We start from the raw sequence: 12,606 nt of genomic DNA on the forward strand, positions 1-12,606 counted from the left end.
TCAGAGCGGATCAGCTCTGGGCAGCGCCGGTCGCACGCGTCCACAGAAGGTCTGAGAGGGTGGTGCTGTGCTTCCATGGCTGCATCCACAGCTGCCGAACAGGAGATGGCAACTGCCTTTCCCTGCACCTCCCCAGCTGCCAGCAGGGCACGGTGTGGACACGGCTTCAGTTTCCTGCAGCCAGTGAATCTGTGAAGGTACCCGCTATTGACAGTTAATTAAAGGGGTTTCAAACAGATACAACTGCACCAACCCCATTTACATCACTGCCATTTTTACATCCAGATACACACTTAGCCCCTTATGCAAATAAACAGTTTATCACAACACCTATATTCTTCTGAGGAAAATTAAGTCACTTTCTTAGAGTCACTCTTTGTCAGGGAGTGACTATTTCCTTTTACATAAATTGGCTACCATCCACGTTTGAACCTCAGTGATCCTGCACTCTATTTTACAGGTGTTACCTGATTGCACAGTACTTGATTCACTGGCTGTTGACTGCCCATTAATTAGTCTGAATCCTAGGTGACGGCTGGTATTCGGTGTATTTCATATGTGCAGCACTGTTTTAGCAATCCATAGGATTATACATTACTAAATAAAACAACTCACGGCTTTACAAGAACTTTGTATCAATTGTTGGAGATCTTCCTTACTGAAGAGGATAGACAGGTAATTCTGAATATCACACACTGAAATAGTGTAGATTGTGAATACCACCACACCACTACACTTAAGGACTGCTCAGCAACATTTTACGGATGGGGAACTTGAAATTACTTGCTAAATAAGACATTGTGAGTCAAGAATATGCCCCCAGATTTAGCTACTGTCAGTCTGAGTAATGATGGTCAGTTTGGATGATACAAGCAACAGAAATTTGTGTAATAAAATTCCTTTTCTGAATGTACATACCAGCTATAAACATTCCTGGTTAACTCTGAAGTTCTAAGTTCAGGGTAGTTTGAGGAGAGCTACAAAATCAAATAGCAACAGTGTGGTGTTCCTGATTTCAGCCTTCATCCCTCAGATAATAAAGCAGCCCCCTAGGCTGCCTGTTCAGCACATTGTATAAAACTACTGCTCCTCAGCTGTCTGTGCCCACTCACAGTGAACAGAACACTTCTGCTCTTCTAATTGTCATTAGGAAACTACAGAAATCATATAGACAGATTAATAAAAAGCTTTAGATCTCTTTTTAAAAATACATATTTTGTCCAAGACAGCTACAACTTCCTATTTTCAGCTGCCTTCACGTCATTCAAGTTCTTCAAAGAGATGCCAAGAGACAAAAGAGAATCCACACTCACCACCAGGACGCTCTTACTTGAGCACCATTAATGGTACTTTCAAATAAAGACTTGGAAAGCTTGTCAATAAATTCTCTAAACTAAGACCTGCATATCTGGTTCAGAAAGGAGGAGAGCAAACTTCTCCTCCAAGAAAGACAGACAGAAACATCAACAGGACAGAGCCAGCAGAGCAGAAAAGCACATTTTTCAGTGGTTAAGTCCTCACTCTTTTCTGTGGAGATGTACGATGGCACGTGTGTGATTCACGCTCGCCACTCTAGTACAGTAACTCCTGTAAATTTAATTTTGCTGACACAGAAAAGATGACACCAGCTGCTAGGGAGCAAAGCAAGACATCAGTAACACCAAGTGCAGAGAGGTGACCCTGGTGGTGCTGTCACAGCAACAGGAGCTGTCCCCTCCTTAACTTTCCCAGTGGTTCAGCTGAATTAAGACATGAGCTGAAGAAACACAGCTATGTATGTATGTACCTGGTAATGCTGCTCTGACTTTCTGTGAAACCAATACAAGATCGAGTATAGCAGATAAAGCATTAACCAGCGCAGGATCTGAGGAAAAAAAATCGCCGTTGTTTTGCAAAAAAGAAGTTGTTTTACCAGTAATCTAAGCATACTTACAACATTCTTACAAGCCTACCATCACGCTCAAAACACTGATCACTCCTCACAGTTCTGGAAGATGTCAGCAAACGTTTTTATTGAAGTCTTCAGAAAGGCGATGAAAGGAAGAGTGTGAAGCAGTCAGTGGTGGAGCTGATGTCGGGATGCAAGGCTGCCTGACACCCACACCTGAGTTTTTTATCCTAGGGAACATTAATTACTCCAACAGGACTTCAGGAAAGGAAAGTATTACTGAACAAGCTGTTCTGGGGAAACAAAAGTGTCATTAAAAACCAGGCACTGACTGTTCTTCCTCAGCAGAGATGAGCAGCACGATGGCGAGGGGTACATAAAACAAGGCTCCAAACTCAAACACAGCAAGCCTGGTTTCAAGCAAAAACCCAACCCCTCCAAAACCCCCACGACACCACTTGGTGAGGGAGCTGGTGCTGAGCTTCCACCATTTCACTCGAGATCCCTGCTGCAGCCAACACCAGACTCGGCCTGTGGGGACACTGAGGACACGACGTCACCATGTCACCATGCGCAGGGCAGGCACGGGGCAGCCCAGCACACTCAGCCTGGCAACTGCTTCTCTCTTAACCTCCATTAAGAGGCCAGAGAACCACACACATCATAATGAGAACTGAGTGTTCAAAGCAAGACTCCCAAGATACTATACAAAAAACTCCTGTATGCACAGGATCTGAAGTATTAAAATCGCCAAGAAAATCTGGTTTGCAAAACAGTCTTTTATTGTATCCGTGCCACACATACTAGTGAAAAAAACCACTCCTAAAAAAAGGAAAAGAAAAAGAATGCTACCTTTCCACAATATTTCTTTTAAATAAAACTTCAAGTACTCTTACATTAGTACAAAAGAAATCCTGGTCTATCTGCCCCAGCAGGCCACCACAACACACAGTAGATAAAACACAGTGGTTACAAACGTCTTTTTTGTTATTTCTGTGGCAAGGCAAATGGAGGGAAATGCTTCTATGAAAAAATACTGTGTGCGTAGGAAATCGTCACAATTTTATTCCACATGGATACAAATGATCATACTTGAATTTGAGGCCGTGGTGGCTTGAAATCATATAACAAAATAGAAAAATGGAAAACTAATATCCCCTACACCCTGTTTTAAAGGCAGGCACTACCAAGATTAAGGAGACTCCACAGTGTTGGTAGAGGATAATTACTGTACAAGCCATATAGCTCTAATTACCTTAAGACTAAAATAAAATGCTACCGTCCTCCTAAGGCATAAACAATAATGTCTGCAAACAATATGTACACATCATACATATTTAAAACAAGACTTAATATAAACAATAATGAACAGTATATACATGTCTCAATTTTTCTTCACTGTCTTGAAATACAATTTAACTACACAAGTGATGCAGCAACATATATATAAATGTACTTGTAACTCTACAGTAAAGTTTAATTTTAGTGCTTTTACAGCACATCAGTGTAAACAGTTTTACTTGGCTTTGTTTTATATTTTAAAACATTCCTTGTTGTATTTTCAAGATTTAAAGCAATTTTCTAATTCTTCCTTTTCACAGAAAACGAAGATTCTGAATGCTGTATAATCATAAATAATTCATAAAATTAAATACATTCACTAAAAAATAAACTACAAAGTAAAAAAATGAAAAATAGATATTTATTGAAAGGGAAAAGAGAACCATTTCCCCAAGTAGAGCTCTGGTGGTTGAATATTCAGTGCGTTTTGATATATTTTAAATTGCTATTGCACTATAACACCCCTTTCTTTGAAATTCTTTGGGTGTGCTTCCCTGTTCTACCTAAATTAGGTTGTTAAAACACACAAACCAATAACCAAGGGGCCATGGTTGCTGTAGGAGTGAAGCCTTTAGAACTAGGATCACGACTCTATGATACTGGAAAGGAAAAAACCAGTCATTAGTTATGCACGTGCCTTGCACTTCCACGTCAATACAGTTCACATTGCTGGTCTCATCAGTCCTCATTTAATGGAAAACAAAAAGGAACAGAAAGAAAGAGGAGGTCGGGCAACTTCAGCTCACTTTGAACATCTCTGTCCATTTTTTTTCAAAATACTTCCTCATGCTGTGGCCAGCCCTGCCTATGTCAGAGTCATCTTCGTTAAAGGTTTCACAGTTGTCAAAAACAAGCCTGACATCTAGCGAAAACGCTTCAAGATTTGGGTACCTGGAAGAAGAGAAAGTGAATGATTTTTGGGACACGGAGAACCAAAGGGGACAAACACTTAACCGCAAGAGAAAGAACTGCCTCAAACCAGAGAATCTACACCCAGACACAGAACAGTCCATGAATGCTCTGCATGGTAATTACACTCTTAATTTCTTCATTCTAATTCAAATATTAACCAGAAAATGAGCATTGGTGGAAGGAAATACAGTCTCATCATTGTACCTGTTATTTTCCTCAAAGACTGAAAGGCAGAATTTCAAGCCTGCCCTGGAAAACAAACTTAAAAAATTAACTTCCCCCATTCCTTCAATAGCTTTCTAGCTAAAATGCTGTGGCATTTTCTATTTCCTCGTCTATTCTTGGGCTCAAGTCCATTTAAAGTAAGCGCAGAGCACAGCTGCATTTCCCCACAAGAGGAACCACCAGGTACAAAAAAGGCTGCCCAGATCAATCCTGTAACTATGTCTTTGGTATTCTATCTTTAACATACACAGCCCAAATCGTGTTCAAATATTCACAGCTGCGACTCCCTTCACTTAAAGCCCACAGCTGTACCACCACTAAGGGGTCTCAGTGGAAACAGGTGAGGAAAAGACATTTTTTCTGTTGATTTTGTGCACTAGACCTGGCAGTTCTGTTGCTGTTCAGCCAGTACTCCCACTTGACACACTACTTCACTTAGATATGGCAAAGACAAAAGTTTAATTAAAGTTTTTGTTTTGACTGTAAAAGTAATCAGAGAAGCGCCAGAGCAGGCAGATCAAGATAGTTTAACTAATTTTTTTAAATGTACTGTATTTCAATGCTGATTTTTTTAAAAAATACAAAGTAAAATTTACAATAGGTTTACTTACTGTCCACTACTTAGCTTGTCTCTAATGGTGGAAAAGTCCATAGGTTTTTTTATAACTTTCTTGTAACCAGGAACAAGTTTCAAGTTTACAGGAAGTAAGAAAGGCCAGGCATCTTCATGAGTTTCCAATTCTGAGAGAATCATGCTGAATAGAATAAGGTTTTAAGTCAGTATTTTTAAGCTGTTCGTATATTCACAGAGGTTTTCACTGTTCCATGAATTCATCCTGCACTGCCAGCCTATTCACTTTACAAAAGGAAAGCACTTTATTCTGTGTCCTACGCAAGGCTGAGAACAGTGCCCATAGAGACAGACCTCTTGGCTGAGATTTAAAACAGCATTAAGTTCTCTGCAGCCAGCCTATGCGAGATGAACTTCTGGGGATCCACATGCTAAAAGAAAAGCAGGGCCCTGCAACTTCAGTGCTGTGATTCCCAATATAACCCATTTGCAAACCAGTAAAGCAGCTGCTGTCCCGGCTTCCCAGAGCTGTGCCAAGGCTGCAGTAGTCACTTTGGGTGACAGCCGCACCACACAGTGCTCCTGTCACTGCCCGTGGGGCAGCCCTTTGGCCACAGTGGGGGTCATGGCTGCACCCCAGAATGCAGGGAGCAGCCCCCACTGCTGGGCTCCTGAAGTAAGACTGCACATTTCAGCATTGGCCACTTTCCCAAGCACAGCCATCACCACCAGCACGCACACATCTATCCCTTATGCACACACTCAGGGTGCCACAGCCCATACGGGATCCCCAGCAAGGAACAGGGCTCCTGCTCCCCAGAACACAGGTACAAGGGACCAGGCATTCCTTGTCTCAACAACACTTACCCAAGCTTAAAATTTGCCACTTTACCTGCATATCGCCAGGTCCTTGGACTCATCTCTTTTAGGTTTCTTAATAGCAGTGAAATTTTCTTGCTTTAATTGGCTTACAGAAACATTTTCATCCAGTTTTCTTTTTTTTGAGTCTGTTTTTCCTCGTTTTAAGGAGGCGCTTGTAGTTGCAGAGTCCTCATCCTCGGTATCTCCTGCTAACTTCCTGCTTCTCTTCTGTTCGTTACCTTTTTTCCCTTTCATTTGAAGTTTTTTTATTTTTAGAGTTTGCCCACTTGCCTGCAACAGAGAGAACTGAAATAAGCGATAACCAAGAAATTACAGAAACCTCTGTTATTACAGACAGACAGCAACGAAGATCAGACAAAGAGAAGCACCAAAACAATGCAAGCATTTAATATCAGAGATTGTTCACTTTCTGCTCTTCTCTGAAGGCAAAGGGACAGTAAGGCTGTAGAAATTCCCGTTACCAATGATACAGGTTCCCAACTTGTACCAATACAATAGCACCTGCCCTGCAGAGGGGTAAAATACTCCCTGCTGTCAAACCAGGCTGGCACAAGTTCAGACAAGTATTTGTCTATTCCTAAAGGACTGATAAAACCACAGCTGGAATAGTAGATTCATTTTCAAGAACAGTATTATTTGCAAGATACGGAAAACTGGAAAAGAGTTTTTAGAAAGTCAGGGATGGGATCAACTGATTTAAAGATTAAAAGTTAGGTATGAAAGAAATGGATAGCTTGGCTACATGACAACTACAGGAGAACATAAAAGGGGTACAGCAATACAAGAACGCTACTAACAAAGTGGGGAAAAAGGAACATTATTTAATACAGAACTGTTTCTAGACAGTAAGATGAAACTAAAGGAAACATTGAAGATGGAAAGCTGTTAACTGTATTGAAAGCACCATCACACGGCACCATCCTGGAAGTCACTGTTCTGATCATCAAACAGGAACTTTGCGGATGTGAAAACTGTGGGCTTGCAAACAACACCCACTGCTAATGCGGTTGTTTGAACAGCATCATCCTAAAGTGCTGTTTAGACTCCTTCTTGGGAGGGGAAAAACCAACAAGCCTCACACAGGGAACTTGCATGGCCTCCCTCTCGAATGGACTGTGCAGCAAAAAAGCACAACTCAAGTATGGTCCTGAGCCAGCAAGAAAATTCTGTACCTACGTTCATTAAAAAAAGCTTCAAACGAATCAAACTGCAGCCTTTACTGTCAGTCTCACTGCTGAGTGTCAGCCCAACGTAAGGCACAGACACCACAGCCAGAGCTGTACCTATCCCGGTCTCCTCACCTTCGCGATGCAGGCGGGACAGAACCAGTCTCCGTCGGGGATGGTGGTGATCTTGGGTCGGTGGCAGTACGTGTGGCAGCCTTTGTCGCAGCCGTCGCACAGCAGCAGCAGCTCCTCGTTGTCTCCCTTCCGACAGATCTGGCAGTACTGAAATACAGGAGAAACAGCTTTAATTCAGCTGTTAAAGCTTGAAACACAGGAATGGTTCCTAAATTACCTTTCCTCTCCAGAAACACAAACTCTCTCAAAATTATTTTCATTTTACCACAATCACAGTCACTAAGGATCGTGTTTGTAAAACAACATGTGAGGATCTAATCTACAGACCACATCTGGGAACACATTAAAGCAACTCATTGTAAGACGTGTCCTACAGCACACAAAACCATGAACACTTTTGATATTTCATTAATGTTTGTCAGAATTGAAGGTATCTTACACCCATAAAAAACACTTGTCCCACACATACTCTCTCAGGAACCTGCTCTTCATTTATGTCCATGCTACATATCCAAGTTGTTATATCATAACAATAATCTATATTTATACATGAGTATATTCAAGTATAATCCCTACTGAGGGCAGGGATCCAAAGGCCACCATGAACAAATTCAGAAAGGCAAAATAAACCATCCCAGCACATCCTAACACTCAAACTTCGAAGTATCAACTGTACTGTCCATTTCATTGCACACATGGAGTGATTCTGATACTTCTCTATATCTGGACTTCTTTTTCAGGAACTTAAAGATCTCCACATGTTTTCATCAAAACCATGTACTGTGTAATTAAATGCACAGAACAGTTCAAGCAAATGGAGATTGATAGTGTACACTTATTCTGGATAATAAATTATCACACCTTGAAACATTCAAATGCCTTTCCAGGTGCTCCCACAAGACACAGCTTAAAACCTATAGCTATATAAACTCAAAGGTACAGTCTTACACTATAGTTTTTATTTAAGTCATCCTTTAATTGTCCAGATGTAATTAGAATCTGTATAGGAAAAAATCAGAAAAGACCCCTAATAAAAGAATCCCTTTTGCCACCCACTCCACAGCACTCGCCACCTAATAACGTCATCACCACTATTGCTGCGGTGATAGTTTTCAGAAATTCGAGGCTCAGAGGCCCACGCACATTTTGACACGTGCATTTTGTGTGCCTGCTCTGTGTATGCAGTTAACACAGGTCTGCTTGCTCAGTGTACAAGGGGTATCGCAGCCCATTTGCTCACACAGTCGCCAATCCGTGTGTGCAGCCGTGAGAAGTGTCTGTGCAAAGGAGCTGCACATTTGGAGATCAACTTCCTGAAAAATGAAGTCCTTAACTGGGCTGTGTGGTGCTGGACCTACACAGAGCTTGTGTCACAGACCAGACCAGGAGCAGGCCATCATCTTTACCAGATGGGGCCAGAAAGGACTCTTTTACCTACGTGTTAACAACCAAGAGCCATTACCATCTCAAATAAAGCAACCAGTTACAGAGCCTTTTACCTTACGAAGTTCAGGATGCTGAATTTGGCAAGACGACGACAGTTTTTTCCATTACACATATATTTACCTGTGCATAATGTACGGTTTAACCATATTAAGTTTTACGTGCATTAATAAGAAATAGATTATTAACCATGCCACCTTAAAATGCCTAAAGTGAGAACACAGGATATAGCAAAAATAGTTTAGTTATGGTATTTGGTTTTTTTTTTTAAATTAAAAACACTTACAACTTTCATAATAGATTTTTCCCATGCTATTGATTTCTGTAGCTGCTGAATGCACAGCGCTACCTGTGCAGCACTGCGCGCTTCTGACAGCGCCCTTCTCCATACCCTGAGCCCTGGAGCAATATCCTCTTCAGTTCTGCATTGAAACACAGAGAAATTGAGTAGGTCACGGCCATTTTGTAACGTTCAAACGTGGAACAATCATCATCACATTGAAAGCCAAGCAATGACAAAACGTACACAGCCAGTAAGTATAAGGTTTAAGCAACTAAATTTCATGTAGTGCACAGACTGTGGCTACGTGCCTCAAAGCTTAGTCACAACCAGTTAAATGTAAGATAACTTTGCAAGGTTATCAACAAACGTAACAAAAAATATCTTTACAAAGCACCATGCAGAATAACATGATCCATACGGATCACAGACATACAAGAAAGTACATAGATAACAGGCAATAAGAAAATAGGCTCCAATTAGCAAAGAAGCACAATAATTTTTCAAGTTAATCTCAATAACCTACCCGTCACCATCACCACTAATGGATGGTGCAGGAGCAGGGACAGTAACTGTGCCCACATTATCCAGTTTGATCTGAATGGTGGTACTTAAGGGGCTCTTCAGATACCTTCGCTCTATGTTCCGCTCCAAGTCAGCCAGCCTGGTTACAGCTATATCTAGAGGGTTGTCACTCCTCCGCTCTAGAGAGCTGGCATTGCCTTCGCCGCCTCCAGCACAATCCCCATCGTGCTTCTTGTGCAATCTAGCAATTGACTTATGTTCACGATATACCAAGTCGTCTCTCTCTGACGCAGGTTCAGGACACAGCCAGCCCTATGTTAATAGAAAGGTTTGTGCATTTATTGGTTGCTGTTAACCCAGCGTGTCAACAGAGGAACTGTTTTACGGACTCAAACTAAGTAACTGAAGCGCTGTTTCCAGTAGATCTTGGTTACTTGTAATCCATCTGTAGAGACAGTTTCCAAAATATCCAGAGAACTAAAATAATTAATCAAAACATACAAGCATTACCAGACTTTCTGCAGGGACCTTTCTGCAGCAGCCTGCACTCTCGTTACTGCTCTATTGGTCCAAACATAGAAGGGGTCTGTCTGACACCGGGCTCAGGAGACAGCAGCAATCGGTCACACAGCAACAACATCCACCCCTAGAGCAAACTGGATCCCAAATACTGCATCTGTCCTATAACCAAACAGGCAATTCGAGGTCCTTACACCCACCATGGAGAAATTCCCAATTGTAACAACAGCCAGCGAATTCCTTCACACTCAAAACCACTCATAGCTATCGTTCGATCTCCACCACTCTACAAGACTCAAGCAAAGCATGATCAGGTACTTGTAGGCTTTTCTGAAAGCATTAACAGCAGCAATCACCCAAATCAGGCAGAACCATGGCAAAACCACTATCACAAAGCAGTCTGTATGCAGTAAAGTCTTTGCATTCATACAAGGTTAGCAACACGTGCAGGGAGCTGCACGCTATGGGAGCGCTCTCCAGAACTGCCCTTCTGAGCATCTTCAGCTGAAGATGTGACCACCGTAAAATGTCCCAAGCACAAGCATCCAAGATCCTACTGCAGTGGATTTGTTTATTGGCAGACAATTAGAGATGAGTAAGAAGGGACTTACCAACAGCAGGACTGCTACCACTTCAAATTCTTACCACTTATTTTAAAGAGACATGTTACTAAAAGTTGGTTTTTACCTTAACTTGTAAACTAGCTGATGCAACTCTCCTCTCTAGATCTTCCACCTGCTGAAGAATAGCAAGATCCATCTCCATTGCTTGTTCTTCTACTGACCAGTTTTCCACAACATCTCGAGTTACCTGGTTATCTTCATTTTCATTGATATCAATAATTGCAACTGTATTTGAGAATCACATTTTTATTATTTTAATTAGTATTATAACTTCTCTGAGTAAAATCAAGCTGATATACCTGTCACTCCAGCCAAATGGTGGCAAACTTGTAAACGTGTGGTACTCTTAAGATACCCAACATGGACAAGTTCTGTAGGTTTGCAAACTTGCAATTTAAAGATGAGAAGGGAGAGGAGAGGCTGAGCTAGAGTCTAACAGAGATGGAGAGAGCTTAGAAAGGTTACCAGCACTTACAGAGCAGTTCACGTTAAACAGGGTTTCTCCAGTCCTGCACCCTCACAGAACAGGGCTGGTGAAAAGGCAGCTGCAGTCAATGAGACCTCCACCTTTCTCCAACCACTGTCCTAACCTCTGTCTACACATCTCCAGGAGCTCTGTGCCAACCATCTTACGCCCCACCACCACGCATAACAAACGGAAGTTACATACCATCCTTGTTTTTGATGCAGGCTAGAGTGATATAATCCATGTGTTTCTGGATTTGCTTCTGTAAGGCCTTTTCTCTTATTCCCCTGAGATGCAGCACTTTAAGCAAAGATTTTAGGTCCTCCGGATCAGTAATCCTCCACCACCCATACTGCATTTCTAAATCAAGACAAGCACATCGACACGTGCAGGCATTTTTTACGCGATCACACACAATCAGATTAGAGAAGTCATCTAGCCAAATTCAACAGGCAAAAAATGAAAAAAACCAAACTGCATCATCACAGCAGCACTGTAGAAGTTATCCTTCATACAGCTGTGTATTACTGTCATGTTACACTTACCTTCTGGTATCGGTTTTGGGACAGGGTAATCTACTGGCTTGGCCACTTCAGCTGCTGCGGAAGGGGCAGAAGCTGCTTTCTCAGTCTGCAGTGCTGGTGACTCGCTTTTACTCGCAGGAACCCCAGATGTGACGAACGAGTTACCATTCGCCTCCGACAACCCCAGCCCTGATCCGAGAGCAGGCAAAGGGGACGGAAAGGGAACGTTTGAGGTGAGAACTCCCGTAGGCCATCCACAAAACTGAAGTCCCATTATCGGCAGTCCAGTCTTCATCTGCTGCACAGAACACGATGTTAACACAATCACAGCCAGCGTTATTAATTATTAACAAGAAGCCTAAATTGTGATTAGGGTGCTATTTCTCCAACAATAACCAGAACATAAAGGAGGTCTTTACTCAGTACTTCCATTAGATTAAGAAAAACCAATGTAACACCAATGTAAGACCAATGTAATATGATGTGCGATACTCCTTATTAGGGCCCTGTTACTGCTTTGAAAATAGAAGTGCATGTAAATGTGGTGTACCACACTTCTGAAAACTAGTTTGTTTTTATTTATTTGCTTTTCATGCAATAGCAGTGGCTAACCTCCTAAAACCCAAATTAAATTACTGAACTACGTGTACAAAATACCATACACTGGCTTACCTAATTTTACCTTTCTTAATCTTTTTTATCAAAAACCTCTTACTATTGTAAAACATCCGCAACACGGAATTAGTTAGTAACACTTAGAAACAGAAAGAAATAGATAAATTAAGATGTAACGATAGCACTGCTATGAAACAGTTTGTCTGAAGAGAAATCCCACCCAAAGCAGCACAGCAAATTGGGACCATCCGAATCGCGTCCTTACCTGCAGCGGCGGCAGCGCGAAAGGACTCAGCGCCACTGGGGTCTGCGCAGAGGCCGGGCCCAGCAGCGGGGAGGGAACGGGCGAGGGGGACTTGGAGGGCGGATGCGACTGCGGGGTGAGCGGGGCGGCGGGCGCCGTGTCCAGCTGCGTGACGGAGCCGTCATCGCAGGGCACGCGCGGCAGTAGGCTGAACCACTGCCGGCCGCGCTCCGTCAGCGTCTGCAGC

The 12,606-nt window shown here is 42.3% G+C and overlaps 1 protein-coding gene across 1 annotated transcript; it reads right to left on the reverse strand.

Annotated features, from left to right (window-relative positions):
• Positions 1-2,649: 2,649 nt before the first annotated feature.
• On the reverse strand, positions 2,650-12,524 carry LOC104540109 (bromodomain adjacent to zinc finger domain protein 2B-like; the record flags this gene model as incomplete). Its single annotated transcript, XM_010183836.1, has 10 exons — positions 2,650-4,120; positions 4,978-5,121; positions 5,830-6,089; positions 7,121-7,267; positions 8,850-8,985; positions 9,475-9,680; positions 10,575-10,735; positions 11,181-11,336; positions 11,522-11,798; positions 12,381-12,524. Coding segments are annotated over 10 exons (1,785 nt in total), but the record flags the coding sequence as incomplete, so codon positions are not given.
• Between the last annotated feature and the right edge of the window lie 82 nt (positions 12,525-12,606).

The sequence above is a fragment of the Mesitornis unicolor genome, unplaced genomic scaffold, assembly GCF_000695765.1.
Source record: "Mesitornis unicolor isolate BGI_N332 unplaced genomic scaffold, ASM69576v1 scaffold30414, whole genome shotgun sequence".
NCBI classification, from domain to species: domain Eukaryota; kingdom Metazoa; phylum Chordata; class Aves; order Mesitornithiformes; family Mesitornithidae; genus Mesitornis; species Mesitornis unicolor.